The 15,527-nt window shown below is 38.1% G+C and overlaps 2 protein-coding genes across 2 annotated transcripts; both read left to right on the top strand.

Annotated features, from left to right (window-relative positions):
* Nucleotides 1-1,798: 1,798 nt before the first annotated feature.
* On the top strand, nt 1,799-2,887 carry LOC310997703 (mas-related G-protein coupled receptor member A4-like; the record flags this gene model as incomplete). Its single annotated transcript, XM_083987494.1, has 4 exons — nt 1,799-1,981; nt 2,114-2,298; nt 2,408-2,783; nt 2,876-2,887. The coding sequence occupies 4 exons, from the start codon at nt 1,799-1,801 to the stop codon at nt 2,885-2,887; spliced, it is 756 nt and encodes a 251-aa protein (XP_083843620.1).
* Nucleotides 2,888-12,674: 9,787 nt separating this feature from the next.
* On the top strand, nt 12,675-13,813 carry LOC310997702 (mas-related G-protein coupled receptor member A8-like; the record flags this gene model as incomplete). Its single annotated transcript, XM_083987493.1, has 3 exons — nt 12,675-12,863; nt 13,006-13,193; nt 13,303-13,813. The coding sequence occupies 3 exons, from the start codon at nt 12,675-12,677 to the stop codon at nt 13,811-13,813; spliced, it is 888 nt and encodes a 295-aa protein (XP_083843619.1).
* Between the last annotated feature and the right edge of the window lie 1,714 nt (nt 13,814-15,527).

Here is a 15,527-nt window from a genome sequence, read left to right as displayed (position 1 = left end):
TACAGGAGGCTGTTCTTCTCATGAGCAAACATATGAGAACCGTTTCCGCAGAATAAACGTCATGAACATCTCTGTGTTTTCACATTAGGACTTTCCTCCACTTTCTGACCGCCGGTTTTACAACGACCAGAGAAAGGAGACCTGACCGTTCTCCCTCTTTTCAAACTTTCACTTTGTAATTCTTCCCTTTGGCTTTAGCTGCAGCTGCTGCAGCTCAAACTATATGCTCACGACAGGAGGTGGTGTATCAGACAGCGGAGAGTGACAAGCCGCTTATTTCTCCCATGTGATGTCAAGGAAATATGACCATAGCCGATAATCGAAAGCGACCAAAAAAAAATGTCACAATCTCAATTGGAGATCGTTTTTTCTCCCAGTCGTAGTAGCTTAATTGGCAACCCAGAGGCCGAAATGCCACCAACGCAAAACACAAAACACAAAACCAAAACATAAACATGATTTGCAGGCTGCATATAAAATGTGTTAAAAGAATATTCTGGCTGTGCTATTGTTGTCAGTTAGATCAGTATTTCAAATTAACATGATTTCTTCGTCTCTGCTGACATAATGAGTGGTTTTATGATTACTTCCTGTACATTTCTTACATAAAGTTCCTTTAAATGTCAACATTCTGTTTACAACTTTTATACTAAATGGTTTTTGCAGGTCACACAGTTGTGAACCAACACAAACAAATTAGTGTCCGCACTAGTCACACACCTGCATAGTTTTCATAAACATTTGTATAGATAACCATCTCTGTTTTCCTTAGAAGTAGAGAACACATCATAAAGAACCTCCTTCATAACATTATCATGCTACATTCGCTGAATTACACATTATTAGACTGTGAGGATTCAGAGGAGAAACAACAGACTCTGCTAGGAGAAACTCACCCGGCTTGTGATCCAGCAGCTTTCAAAGGTAAAATTTGTTTTTCTTTCCCTGACCATAACTGTAAAGGTGTTGGGACTGGACACTACTGTAGTTCTTGTCATCTACAGTTAGCTCATGTGTTTCCCTCTTGTCTTAAAGAGGCAAGGCAAGGCAAGGCAATTTTATTTGTATAGCCCATTTTTAGTTTAGTTTGTGTCAAAGGGTTTTACATGGCATCATAACAACATCCTCTGTCCTAACTGAGATTGGTGCTAAAATGCTGGAGTGCTCTCAGATGTATCATGTATTATAGCTGAAACTACTGTATTTGTGTGAACTAGACACAGGCCAGTATGATTGTGACTTCATAATAACCTTGAGCAAAAATATCACATTTTCACAATATTGTGGTTTTGCAACTACAGTACAGTACAGACACACACGCTCACACACACAAAGCAGGGGCACAGAAGTTCTGCAGACTAGATACAGAGCTGGGGACAATATTTGTTTTGTAAAAGCTGATCAGCAGAGATGTTCTTCTTAAAAACAAACAGACACTAAAATTCAACATTTCTCTGACAGACGCAGGCAGCAAAGAGGAGCTGATTGGAGATACTACTGTATATTGTCTAAACCTTTGGTGCTGAGGGAAAACCCTGTGTATTGATGGGGGGAAAGCTCTTGGAGTACTACCTTTAAAACTCTGTCTTTGAGTCATTTATAATCTAAAGGGAAAACAGCTTCCTATGCTTCCTAGCATAGGAACGGTATGGTTGAAAATATTAGTGGTTTAGAAACACTTTTTTAATACCTTGAAACTGGAGACAGCATTTTACAGCATTAGTTTTATCTCTGAATACTTTAAAGTGGAGAATAAATTACCTGCTCTTCTCTTAAACAACAGGTTTACTGTTGAAGAATGGAGGATTTCAACGTCAACAACACCTCAGCGTACGAAAGCCACAATTACAGTGACTACAACTATGATTACACAGGAATCAGCTATAAACAATATGTACTGATCAGAGATGTGGTGTATTACATTGTCACGAGTATCGGTTTTCCACTGATCCTATTGGTCTTCTACGGAGTTTACTCTCAGGTGAGAACTAATTGAAGTCTTAATGACGGATTCATATGAGTGCAGTTTTCAGCAGAACAAGATAAAAACGTATCATCAGCTCACAACATGTTTCCAACCACTGTGTTTACTCTTCTCAATATTTTCCTGCAGGTCAGAAAGAATCATGTTGCTCCGATCTACATCATCAACCTTCTCATTTCTGACCTCATTCAACTCTGCTACATGATCGTTGAGGTGGCAAAACCCGAGAATTCCCTTTTTCTGGCCAATGAGGCCATTTACATTTATGGTCTGATGACCAGCGTTGGGTTCATGATGTGCATCGCCCTGGAAAGGTAGCTATCAGTCTTCTCAGTGTGTGTGTAGCTTTTCTCTGTTTGAACATTTTATTTCATCATAATTCAGATGCTCCACAAAGACGATCTGTGTGTCTGTGTATTGCAGGTATTTGGTCATCGCCTGGCCGCTGTGGTACCGCTTCAGAAGAAACATCAAGACCTCTGTTGTGGTCTGTGTCATAGTCTGGATCCTTCCTCTTGTCTTTCTGGTCTCACTCATGTTCTGGAGGTCTCAGGTCTCAGGAATCATCCTTGGTGTTTACTTCCTCCCTCCCTTCCCTCTGTTCATATTCTTCCTGTTTGGGACCATTAAAGCTCTGTCTGCAGCCATCAGTGTAACTTCTGATGAGAAACGGCGAATTGTGGCCATTTTGGTTTTGGTGCAACTTATTTACACACTGTTGTTCCTGCCCATCATCATTGGGTTTCTTGCAGGAGAATATCGACATGATTCAATGTTCCGGTTTGTCTCTGTGCTTTTGGTAAGGTTCAGTCTTCTTGCAGACTTGTTTCTGTATGTTTTCAGTAGGAAAGGAGCTGCAGACAGGTTTTTGGCCTTTGTGTGTCGTTGCAGGATGAACAGTGACAGTGACATCAGCACAGTAACAGTCTGAATGGTAACATGTGATATGCAGTCGTTAGATGCAGGCAGAGAGAGAAAAGCTGCGGAAGTACAGCAGGCAAAAAGTAAAATAGAAAAGGAAATGTAGAGACAAAACAGATACTGTCGTCTTCTGATGTGATTTAAAACTAATAATACTACTAACTATATATCCACTAAAAATATTAAGTTTTCTCTTTTTAATCTATTAAAAGTTCATGTCTATCATTATTACACTTTAGTCAGGAAAGCAAAGTTTATATCACTTTAATAAACTGAAATAAATTACAGCATGACCACTATGTCATTATAACAACAACTCTCTCATTCTTACATCTTTGTTTTGTCTGTTTTCTGCATTTTAACTTTGCTTGTGTTACTAATGAACAGTTTAAAAACTGGATTTTTTTCTTCATAATTTCTAAATAAAAACATATTACTTGTTTACTTTTTGTACAATTCATTTTGTATGAAAAACAGCAGGAAGGTGATGGTGGTTCTCAGGTTCTCGTTTCAGCTCAGAGCTTGTGAGGGGTTTGTGTGTGTTAACTGAGAGTACAGGGACAGGCGACGGTCAGAGAGGGCAGGCTGGGGTGGGAGTCAAGAAATGGGAATCAAAAGCAGGATCAGACTGGGCAGAATGTGACAAAGAGGTCATTCACCTGCATAGTTTTCATAATAATTTGTATAGATAACCATCTCTGTTTTCCACATGAGAAGAGATCACATCATCCATAACCTCTTAAAAACACGTTGTGTGTTTATAGTAGTCTACAAATGAATTAATTGAATTCATTAGGAAATTACACCTGTCTTCCTTCATGGTAAAGATTAAGTCATTAAAGGGATAGTAGCATTTTTTTTGAAGTGGGGTTGTATGATCTACAAATAGCCCCTAAATACTTAAAGTGATGTAAATAAAGTGTAATAAAAGTAAAGGGGGAGATATTGAGCCAGCACGTGCAGAAGGGCGCTGGTGCTGGAGCACCTTCCCCGAAAACCTGTCAGACACACCATAACATGAAAATAATTATTGCTACTTGCATTTTTGCTGTAAAACAGGAGTTCTGGTGTACAACCCGTGGCCCAGTTAGTAGGTTTTGCAGTGGTATTTGTGCACATTATTAGATGTATGGTAAGATGACCTGACAAAGTAAACTTTCTGTGCGTGTGTGTGTGCCTGCAACATACCTTTAAGTTATAGCCAACAGCTAACCACACACACACAGACAGTGTGCTGCTTGAGGGGGAAAAGTATGTCAGGCTTCTTGTTATATAAATAAATAAATATAGGTGCTTTTTTTAAGCACCTGCCCCCCCCCCCAAAGGTCTCTGCACTGGCCTGCCCAATACAGTGTGGTTGGACCACTTAGACCTATGTGAACTGGTTGAAAAACAGTATAATATGGGACCTTTAAGCTGTAGACGAGTCTTTAGCCTGTGTGTCTGTCATTGCAGGATGTCAGCAGAATGATGTCAATAGGAAGTCGCTCCATGTAGACAGAGAAAGAAAGAGGCACATAAAACGACCATAACCGGCTTGAAAAGAAGCAATGAATTCAGTTATCCTCCCTTGCCTTCATTTAATCTTCTAATCCTGCTCTTTAACTGGATATTATCTATTTTAATGTAATGTGCTATTATGTTTTCATTCTCTTAATATGCTTTTACTAATATTGTTAATGCATTTTCTCTGTAAAGCACATTGAATTACCTTTTTTTTGTAACATAATACTGTATAATGTACACATATTTTTTGTTTTTCCTTTTCTCAATTGCCATTGTTGATTAAATGATTACCCAAACCTAAATACCTAAATAAAAAAAAATCCCCACACTCTTTGGTATCTGTTTCGCTTTCCATGAACCATCAGTGTCACAATGCTGCTGAATAAAGCAGAACATAATGACGTACTAAAAGAAATGATTTATCATCTCTGTGCAAGATCTGCTATAAGTTTGAGAAGTGTGAGACTGAGTGATGTTGCAGGAGAGCAGCTCCTTCCAGCAGCAGCTCAGCATGTAGCTTGTACAGTATGTTCATATGCATGGGTTAGGGTTATCATAGGTATAACAGTCATAATACTGAGTGCAATGGGAGAACAAATGGGAATATATAAGGTAAAAAAAAAAAAAAGTTTTTAGCCTCTCTGTGTTAAAAATAAGTTGTGAAAACACTTAAAAAGAGCTCAATCAATATCAATGAATATCAACTTTATTGTCCCCAGAGGGAAATTTGCCTTGGACAATCAAAGCCTGCATTTCATATAGACACAAGACAGACATAACAGTACATTTATGACATTAAAAAAAAAACATAAAACGAGGGGTAAATATTATAATTCATAGTAAAGATGTTGCTGTGCTTCATTCAATTGGATCCACAATACTGTATCAGGTTCACTGTGGCCCCATATGTTTATTGATATCTCCTCTTTTCAGGGTTTTAACATTTATTGTTTATAGCAAGAATGTCACTCTGCAATGAAATCACTATGTCTGTCTTCATTAGTGGTAAAGATTAGGTGAGGGGAAGGGACATGGTGAAGTGAAATTCTTACCTTAGTAAAAAAGACTTTTGCTGATATCTTTGGACTGGAGATGCTAAAACTCTTCACATTTCCTGTAACCAAAGAGGATGCTAATATGCTTTGCTGAGTAAATGGTGGCTCAGCCCTGCAGCGCTGGCAAGGTATTAAGGGTGTTTCAACTGTAAACATCTCTCAACCGTATAAGGAGAAAAAAACACCTCTGTTCTATTCTTAAAATGCAGTAGCGGAAGCAGAAATTACCTATTTTTTTCTACATTGTTTCTCAAGAGGCTAAGTGACATATTGCTGGTTTACCTTTATTACATGTCAACATTCTGCTTACAACTTCTATAGTAAATGGTTTTGCAGGTCACATGAACCAACACAAATTAATTAATGTGCAATAAGCCAACCATGAAACTGAGTCTGTGCTGACCTTCTCTTCCGTTGCTGCTATTTTTTATGTCCCCATGTCACTACACTACATTTTCTGTCCCTCAAATACTTATTTTCCTCTGGGAAAATAAGTATTTGAGGGACAGAAAATCAACAAACAAAACCAGAAGGTATGTACAGTTTGTTCTCTCTCTCTTGTCTTGAAGACAAGTGAACTGACTTTGGTGCTGAAATGCTCCATCTCTCTGAAATGTACCTAGTTTTTTTTTTTTTTTTTTTTTTTTGTATTTGTGTGAACAGCATTTAACAGGTTTAGTATTATCATTGAATACTTTGAGTTGGTATCAAAAAACCTGCTCTTGACTCACATTGAAGACTGTACAGAAGTTGTACTGTGTCTAAGTAAAGTAAAAAAACATAAACATTTATTCATATCACAGCTCTAACAGATGAAAAACAATAAAAGGTTTTTCAAATAAATGTTCAAATCCTAAAAACTAAATAAATGAATTTTACTCAGTGAACTGGAGGCCTACCAGGCAGTTTTTCACCTCTCTTGTCTTAGAGACCAGTGAACTGAGATTGTAACTTAAATGTTGGATCACTTTGAAGTTTATTCTTTATTATAGCTATTATACCATATTTGTGTTAACGGGTTTAGTATGATCTCTAACACATATGATATTGAGATACTTAACATTTTTTTAAAATTTCTGGGTTCACTGGAAGATGGAAGATTCGCATGTCAACAACACATCACTGAACAGAAGCTATCATGGCTGCGACATTGAAGACATCATCGAAAACATCATCACCAGATACCCTTGTCTTTTCTTCAAAGAAGTCATCATGTATGTGGTGCAATGTATTGTCATCGTTCTTGGTCTCCCTTTGACCCTTGCAGCCATCTATGGAGTTTACTCACTGGTGAGAACATTATATTTATATATTTGTTCTTTTATTTATTTATTCATTGCATGTCTTATGTCTGTGGTAAAGTCTGTGGAAGATGTTGGTAAAACGACTTGATTAGGTCTAGGCAGTAAAGGGTATCGGTTAGGGTTAGAAAAAGAACATTTTCCTTCATCCTTTCTTTCCAACCACTGTGTTTACTCTTCTCAATGTTTTCCTGCAGGCCAAAAATGATCACGTGGCTCCGGTCTTCATCATCAACCTTCTCATCTCTGACCTCATTCAGCTCTGCTGCCTTACTGTTCAAGTGGCAAATCCTAATAAATACATTAATAAACATATCATGTATGAAGGAACCAATGATATGATTTACTTTTTCGGACTGACGACCAGCATTTGCTTCATGGAGTGCATCGCCCTGGAACGGTAGATATCAAGTTATTGTGTACTGTGTACTGTGTGTAGCTATTTCCTGTCTGACTATTTTATTTCATCATAATTCAGATGCTCCACAAAGACGATGTGTGTGTCTGTGTATCACAGGTATTTGGTCGTCGCCTGGCCGCTGTGGTATCGCTTCAGACGAAACATCAAGACCTCTGTCGTGGTCTCTGTCGTGGTCTGGGTCTTTAGTCTTGTCCTTAACCTCGTCATCGGTTTCAGTTTTTCTATAAAGTCCATGGAAATCATCTTTGCTGTCTTCCTCGTCCTCCCCTTCCCTCTGTTCATATTCTTCCTGTTTGGGACCATTAAATCTCTGTCTGCAGCCATCAGTGTCCCTCCTGCTGAAAAACGTCGAATTGTGGCCATTTTGGTTTTGGTGTTACTTATTTACACACTGTTGTTCCTGCCCAGCATCATTCTGTTCCTTGTTCAAAGATTTGCGTATAACCTCTGGTATCTCTCTTTTCTTTTCATAAAGCTCAGTCCTCTTGCAGATTTATTTTTGTATATTTTATTAAGGAAAGGAGCCACAGACAAGTTTTTGGCCTCAGTGTGTTGTTGCAGGATGGACAGTGACACTGATACCAGCAGATCAACAGAATTAGAGATCACAGGTTGTTAGACAAAGGAGGAAAAAAATCAGAGGAAGTAAAGGAGGGAAATACCAACTGACCAAACCATAACCAGCTTGAAAAGAAGCAATAAATTCACGTATTCTACATTTATAATCTTCTAATCCTGCTCTTTGTAATCTGTGCTATTACTGTATGTTTTCATCCCATTCTCTTAGTATGCTGTTTTTACTATGTATTATTTTTTCAATGCATTTTTTCTGTTAAACACATTGAATGACCTTTGTGTATAAAATACTGTACAAATAAATTTGGTTTACCTTTTCTAAATTGCCATTGTTGGTTAAACGATAGTAAGTTTGAGAAGTGTGAGACTGAGCGATGTTGCAGGAGGCGAGCAGCTACTTCCAGCAGCAGCTCAGCATGTTTGTGTGTAGCTTGTGTGTGAATAGTGGGTGAGAGAGCAAGAGAAGCGGAGACAGAGAGACAGAGAGCGCAGTGATGCAGGTGAGCAGGGAGTTAGCCTGTTAGCAGCATCGCTGTGAATGAAGAGATGCATGTGTCATGTGTCATGTTATAAGGGGTACAGTATAACAGTCATTATACTGTGCAATAGGAGAATGAATGGGAAAATATAAGGTAAAAAAAAAAGTTATAAAAACACTCTTAGGGAGATCTTAGGGAAAATATTATAATTCAACGTAAAAAAAAAAAAAAAAAAAGGAAAAAGAAAAATTGATTGATTAAAGGGGATTAATTCATTGTTTTTCATTAGTTTTAGGTTAAAAATGATCTGCTCATCGGTTGTGTTTGTGATTGATTTTATTAGCGTTGTCGCTTTTTTATTTTTGTTTTATTCACATTCAGTAATATGATAGAGAGTGCAGGTAAAGTTACAATTTGAAGGCTTGTTTCTTTTTTCCTGTAAACTGACATAGGGTTAGGGTTAGGTTAGGGATAACTATGAATTGAAATGGATTGCCATGGTGATTCAAGATTAACTTTATTGTTTTTGTTTGTTTGTTTTTTTAACCTGATGAAGGCGCTTTGACCTTGACCTCCATGGTCAAAGAAAGATTTTTTTTGTAAAAACACTGTCCTACAAAAGGTATTACAAGACAATCTACTTGTTGAGCCTGTTTTGAGAGATGATGCGTGTGATTAGTCATGTCTGCAGGGACAAGAAGGGGAAGCTCTTGCCACTTGGCTTCACTCTGAGCGAAACTATCAGCTTCACTGTGGCCCTTGTATGTTTATTTATATCTCCCCTTTTCACAGTTTCAACATTTATGGTTTAGAGCAAGATCAGTTTGAAAGTTCATCATCATTTGTATAGAAAACCATCTTTGTCTTCCTCAGGAGAAGAGAGCACATCATCAGTAACTCTTTCTTTTTTTTTTTCTTTTATACTTCATACTCCAGGATGCTTGGAGCTGCCTACCTGACAATGTGCAGGTTGTGTTCAGAGAAACATAAAAATATAAAATATATTTTAAAAAACGAATTACTAATAATAATAATAATAATAGTAGTAATAATAATAACAATACTAAAATAATAATAATAATAAATATTATGATATTAAGGATTTTTTTCTTTCTTCTTTTTTTTGTTGCTTTAAATAAACTCAGCAGTATGAAGAGAAGAACCACCCCTGTTCACTTCCTGAAATGCAGAAGAAGAAGAAGAAGAAGAAGAAGAAGAAGAAGAAGAAGAAGAAGTAGAAGACGAAAGTGGATTACCTTCATGGTAAAGGAAATTGTTGCATTAGACGAGACCAGATTGATACAGACAACAAGGGAAATATCCAGATTGTTTTCCTCCAATTTTCAAAGGTAAAGTTTGTGTCACATTATTTCTTACAATCTATTTATAAACTCATTCATAAAAACTGTAAAATTATTGATGACCACTGACTGTGGGTGGAAAGTAATCGAAGGTTAGTGTCAATTTCTTCTCTCTTGCCTTTAATCTCATTAATTTGATTTTTGTGTTAAAATACTGGATTAGCAAGTGTGCATGTGTGTGTTCATGACCTCTTTTCTCACTTACTAGTACACCACTTACAAAAAACTACTACTCATACTTGTCAAAGCCAAACACACTTTGTTCAGAACAGTTAAAAACACAATCAAAATAGAGTGACAAATTAAAGTTTGTGTGTGTGTGTGTGTACAGTGTTGGGGCCTTGTTAGTGTGACAGTTGACGGTTCCTGTCACTATGCCTCCAATTGATCATGTGCCCTGGCTACTTGGCCAAAGGGATGTCCCTTTGGGTGACTGGCAAGCGCGCATGACTATTACCCGGGAGGTGTGGGTTCAATCCCCGCCCGGGCCCTCTTCACCTTGCCACATTCTGGCGTTGTTGGCAGGATCCATGTAGCACTAGGGGTGGGTCCATGGATTCCTAATGTGTGGCAGCCTGCGCGGAAGCACGAGGACGTGCTTGTGAAAAGAGGGGGAGAGATGTGACAGTTGACGGTTCCTGTCACTATGCCTCCAATTGATCATGTGCCCTGGCTACTTGGCCAAAGGGATGTCCCTTTGGGTGACTGGCAAGCGCGCATGACTCTGACCCGGGAGGTGTGGGTTCAATCCCCGCCCGGGCCCTCTTCACCTTGCCACATTCGGTAATCAGTGCTAGGCTGAAACAATACAATACAATATTAATATTTATCATATTATCAAAAAATTGTATTAAACTCATTATGGTGAGTGTGTGTGTGTGTGTGCGTGCGTGCATGCGTGCATGTGTGTGTGCGTACATGGTCCTTGCTGAAAGCTTTAACAAGATGACAGTAAACAGGAAGGAAACTGGGGCAGTGTTAAACTAGAGCACCCGCCCCATGTGTTGAGGCTATAGTCCTCACTGCAGGCGACCCCGGTTCGAATCCCACGCCGAGCGGCCCTATCCTGCATGTCATTCCATTTACCCCCCTCTCTGCCCCCCATTTCCTGTCTCTCTCTCAACTGTCCTGTCCATTAAAGGCCCAAAATAATATAGGCTACTTAAAAAAAAAACAGGAAGGAAACTCAGTGGTAACAGCGGAAGAGAAAGTAAAGTAGAAATAAACCTTTATTCATGTAGCACCTCTGACAGATGAAAAACAATCACAAAGTTATTCACATAAATGTACAAAAAACAAAACAAAAAACAAATGAAGCAATGATGTAAATAAAGAACCATTAAATAAAATAAAGAAAGGGCCTGGCTGAATACTAATGTTTCCAGATGTTTCCTGAAGCCATCACAGGATGGATCACATACCATCTCTGTCAACATGGGAATCAAACCCACGATCTTAAGGTCAAGACAAAGCTGATCAGACAGACAAATGATCATTAAGTCACCTGTGTGCTGGTGTTTGTGTGTGTCTCTGTGTGTGTGTATCTCTTTAATCACATGAAGTTTCGTGTGTGTGTTTGTGTGTGTGGGAGAGGAGTGCGCGCATATGTGCCATGTGTATGTTACCTATGTGTTTTGGTGTGTGTGTGTAACTGTAATCACATGAAGCTACCTGTATGTGTTGGTGTGTGTGGCTCCAGGTGGATTGTTTATAAACATGTTAACGAGCTCTAGGTGGATTGTTTATGAAGTTAACGAGCTCTGGCCTGAGGCTCAGAGGTTACCACGGCAACTTGAGGTGGTTGCCAATAACGATAGGGGCCCCCCAGGCTGAGACAGACAGAAACGTTAAGAAAAAGAGCGATTTTCTGCCTCTGCACTGGTCTCGCATTTAGGCTTACTGTGACAAAACGATAACTCCTATCAGAAAAAAACACAGATCAACAGTGCTGTAAGGACTTCCTGAAAAATTTGGTACGATTTGGTGTTTCTACAGTAAATATTTTGGAGACACTGGCAATTTTAAAACAGGGGTCCATTCTGCTTCTGTCAAAAAATCTTTGTATTGGAGTCAATGAGGAGCAGAGACAGACGTGGCCGCACTCAGAGGCTTATTCTGTAAATTCTGTAAGTCTCTCTGATATCTTGAGCACATAGTGAGAGAGATAACAAGATTGTCTACAAATTTGGAAAAAATCATGTGTGTAGAGTGTAAATTGTGGCCGGGCCGAGTGTGGAAAGAGAAAAATTCTGGAATTTTTCTGGGCTCTCTCCCACTCTAACCGATGATGTCACGCACTCTGACAAGAACATTCCGTGCAATACACACCCATTATAATCTCATAATTTCTCCAAAAATGATCATGATCATTGAACAGTGATTGATGAAAAACTATAATACCTATCAAAACATGGATTAATACACTAATACACAAGACTTGTGTCTACTATTTAAAGTTCAAATTAAGTCTCTAGGTGAAAGTATGCCTGAGCAGTAGACGTTTGTAAAACTCCAATTATTGTTCTTTTTCGCTCTTTTTTTTCTCGCCTGTCCCATTGACTTCAATGCAAAACTTACGTCGCGAAAAATTCATAAACTGTTGAGAAAAGTAATAGCACACCAATCCCGATCAAGACACATGTTTTGATATATAATTTGTAATTTGTCTAGTAGCGAATTTGTAGTGAACCGAAAATAGTCCGGAAGAGAAATAATTAAACAGAAAAAATCCACACAATAACAATAGTTATTGGTGCGCTTGCCCCATGGCCCTAATTATTTTCATGACGTGGATCATGTGACCAAGGTCACAAGGTCACAAGGTCATTTCATTTATCTAAAATTATTGTTATTATTTGTCAAATGTTTTTTTTTGAAGGGCCAGAGGGAGGCCTTCACACACATGCAAGAAAAAAAAAAAAAAAAAAAAGAGGCAGCGACAAAGGGGAAGATACTCCAGCACCCACCGCTCCCCGCTCTGCATGTGCTTGAGCATTATCACTGAACGATGTCAGGTCTACATTAAAATGCATGCTCTTCTCTCTAACAACAGATTTTATACTGTAGGAAGATGGAAGATTTCTACATCAACAGCACCTCAGTGGACAAAAGTGACAAAAACAGCAACATCGAGTCCAATGATGAAACTGACATCAGCAACATTATGAAACTTGTATTCATCAGGAACGTGGTGTTGTGCATCATCATCAGTATCGGCCTGCCACTGACCCTAGTGGCCATCTATCAACTTTACTCTCTGGTGAGAACTCAGTTTATGACTGAGGAAGAGTTTGATGACAAATCCATGCGTGCAGTTTTCAGCAGAACAAGATAAAAACATGTCATCAGCTCACAACATGTTTCCAACCACTGTGTTTACTCTTCTCAATGTTTTCCTGCAGGTCAGAAAGGATCACGTGGCTCCGATCTACATCATCGACCTTCTCATTTCTGATCTCATTCAACTCTGCTGCATGATCGTTTATGTGGCAAAACCTGAGAATTTGATCATCGAAGAAATCCTTAATTTTACATACATTTATGGTCTGATGGCCAGCATTTGCATCATGGTGTGTGTTTCCCTGGAAAGGTAGCTATCAGTCTACTCAGTGTGTGTGTAAATTTTCTCTGTCTGATCATTTCATTTCATCATAATTCAGATGCTCCACAAAGACGACCTGTGTGTCTGTGTATTACAGGTATTTGGTCGTCGCCTGGCCGCTGTGGTACCGCTTCAGACGAAACATCAAGACCTCTGTTGTGATCTGTGTTGTGGTCTGGATCCTTCTTTTAATCATTGGCCTTTTTTTCCATTTCATGACCAGTTATTATTTCAGGCGAATCATCTATGCACTTATTTTCCTCCTTCCCCTCCCTCTGTTCATATTCTTCCTGTCTGGGACCATTAAAGCTCTGTCTGCAGCCATCAGTGTCCCTCCTGATGAAAAACGACGAATTGTGGCCATTTTGGTTTTGGTGCTACTTATTTACACTCTGTTGTTCCTGCCCAGCATCATTTGGTTCCTTGCAGGAGAAGAAAGAAGTGATGATATCTTCTGGTTTGTCTCTGACCTTTTGCTAAAATTCAGTCCTCTTACAGACTTGTTTCTGTATTTTTTCAGTAGGAAAGGAGCTGTGGACAAGTTGTTGGCTTTGGTGTGTCGTTGCAGGATGAACGTTGAAAGTGACATCAGCAGAACAACAGGATGAATGATAACACAATTATTGTTAAAAAATATTGTTAGAAACAAGGTCAAATAGAAAATGGAAGAGGAAATGTAAGCAAATGAGACAAGACAGAGACTGATGCTTCTGACTTTTCAACAAGACGTTTAATTGTGGCTTCACCTGCTGTGCTGCACTGTGACAGCTTCAAGAAATAGCTATAAAGCTATATCTTTTTCTTTTTTCTGCATGTTTAACTTTCTCCTGTTTATAAATAATGTCTAACCAATTGTTGTAAGTTCTTTCTACATTATTTCTTATGAACATACTGTTTGTTAATGTTTATTCATTGTAAATTTGAACACCTTTAGCTCTTTACCCACAACTTTCTGATAACATTCCTCTCACTTGAAGGTTGTAATTTGGGCACTTTTAAAAATCTGCTTTTGTATAGATTTGTGTAATTAAATTAATGCATATTTTCACTATAAGTATATAGGAAAACATGGTGTATAGTAAAAATGACATTCGGCAGTGTAAAGACAACACTTGTGTTCACTTCGTGAGAAGCAGAGATAAGATGAAGCAGAGATTAGATGAAGAACCTCCTTCATGCCATATATTGCAGAGTTACTGCATAGTTGTGACCAGACTGACGAGAAATCATGAAATAAACATCCAGGTTATTTTCCACCAGCTTTCAAAGGTAAACTTTTTGCTGCATTATTTCTCTCAATCTGTCTAACATCATTCAGAAAGGGTCCCTTAATTAACGTTAGTTAGTACATTATTAAGCATTAATTAACTGTTTACAGATATATTCACAATCATTATTATGTATTACTTAAGATTAGGAAATACATTAATTAATGTAGCCTATTAGTAAGCAGTTAATTAATGTTTACTACTCAAAGTTACTTAATAAATTATTAATTAATAATAAAAGTTGAATAATCATTATCTATCTATTACTCAGCATTAATTAACACATTAGTTTATGTATTAATGCTTAATAATGTACTAACTAACGTTAATTAAGGGACCCTTATTGTAAAGTATTACCAAACTGTGAAGTTATTTATACAGTACAGGACCTGGACTGTTTTTTTCTGTTTTTCCTCTCTCTTGCCTTATGTTTTTGGGATTTGGGCTAATATGCTGTTTTTTGTTTTGTTTTGTTTTAATTTTACAGTGTAGCTACTGCAGTTGTCTGTAACGTTGGTAGGTAATCAATGTTTGACTATTGTGATATTGATACTAAGCATGTTTATTAAAATACTTTGTTACAGTTATCATTGGGAGATATCCTGAAACAGTGAAAGTATAACCAATATAGACACGGCCCTAAAATTTCACCATACTTTTGACTAATGATTCACTTTAAATTCAAAATTATCATTTCAGTAGTGCGTAGTGAAGGATTTGGGAGTAGAGGTTGGTAATATTCACCATTATGAAACACAAAACACATCAGCAGACTAGATTAAGATTAGATTAAGATTGAGATGGCTGATTCAGAGCAGTCGCTGCGACCAACCACAAGATGGTGGTAAAGAGAGGAAACGACTCAAGATGGTTAAGGATTACGGTGGCCCTGAGGGCTCAACACACTGCAGCATGCAAACACACAAACAAACTAAAGAGCTGGAAAACAACACCATTAATTTGACAACACATGTGCTGAAAAACTCACAATACAACAGAGGTTTTTCTGGGGACACAGAAGTTTTTGCAGTTGTTAACAGTTTTTGCAGTGCAT

The sequence above is a fragment of the Trachurus trachurus genome, assembly GCF_905171665.1.
Source record: "Trachurus trachurus genome assembly, chromosome: 15".
Lineage (NCBI taxonomy): Eukaryota > Metazoa > Chordata > Actinopteri > Carangiformes > Carangidae > Trachurus > Trachurus trachurus.
Note: the sequence above shows the minus strand (reverse complement) of the source record. Positions and strands in the feature narration are given on the sequence as shown.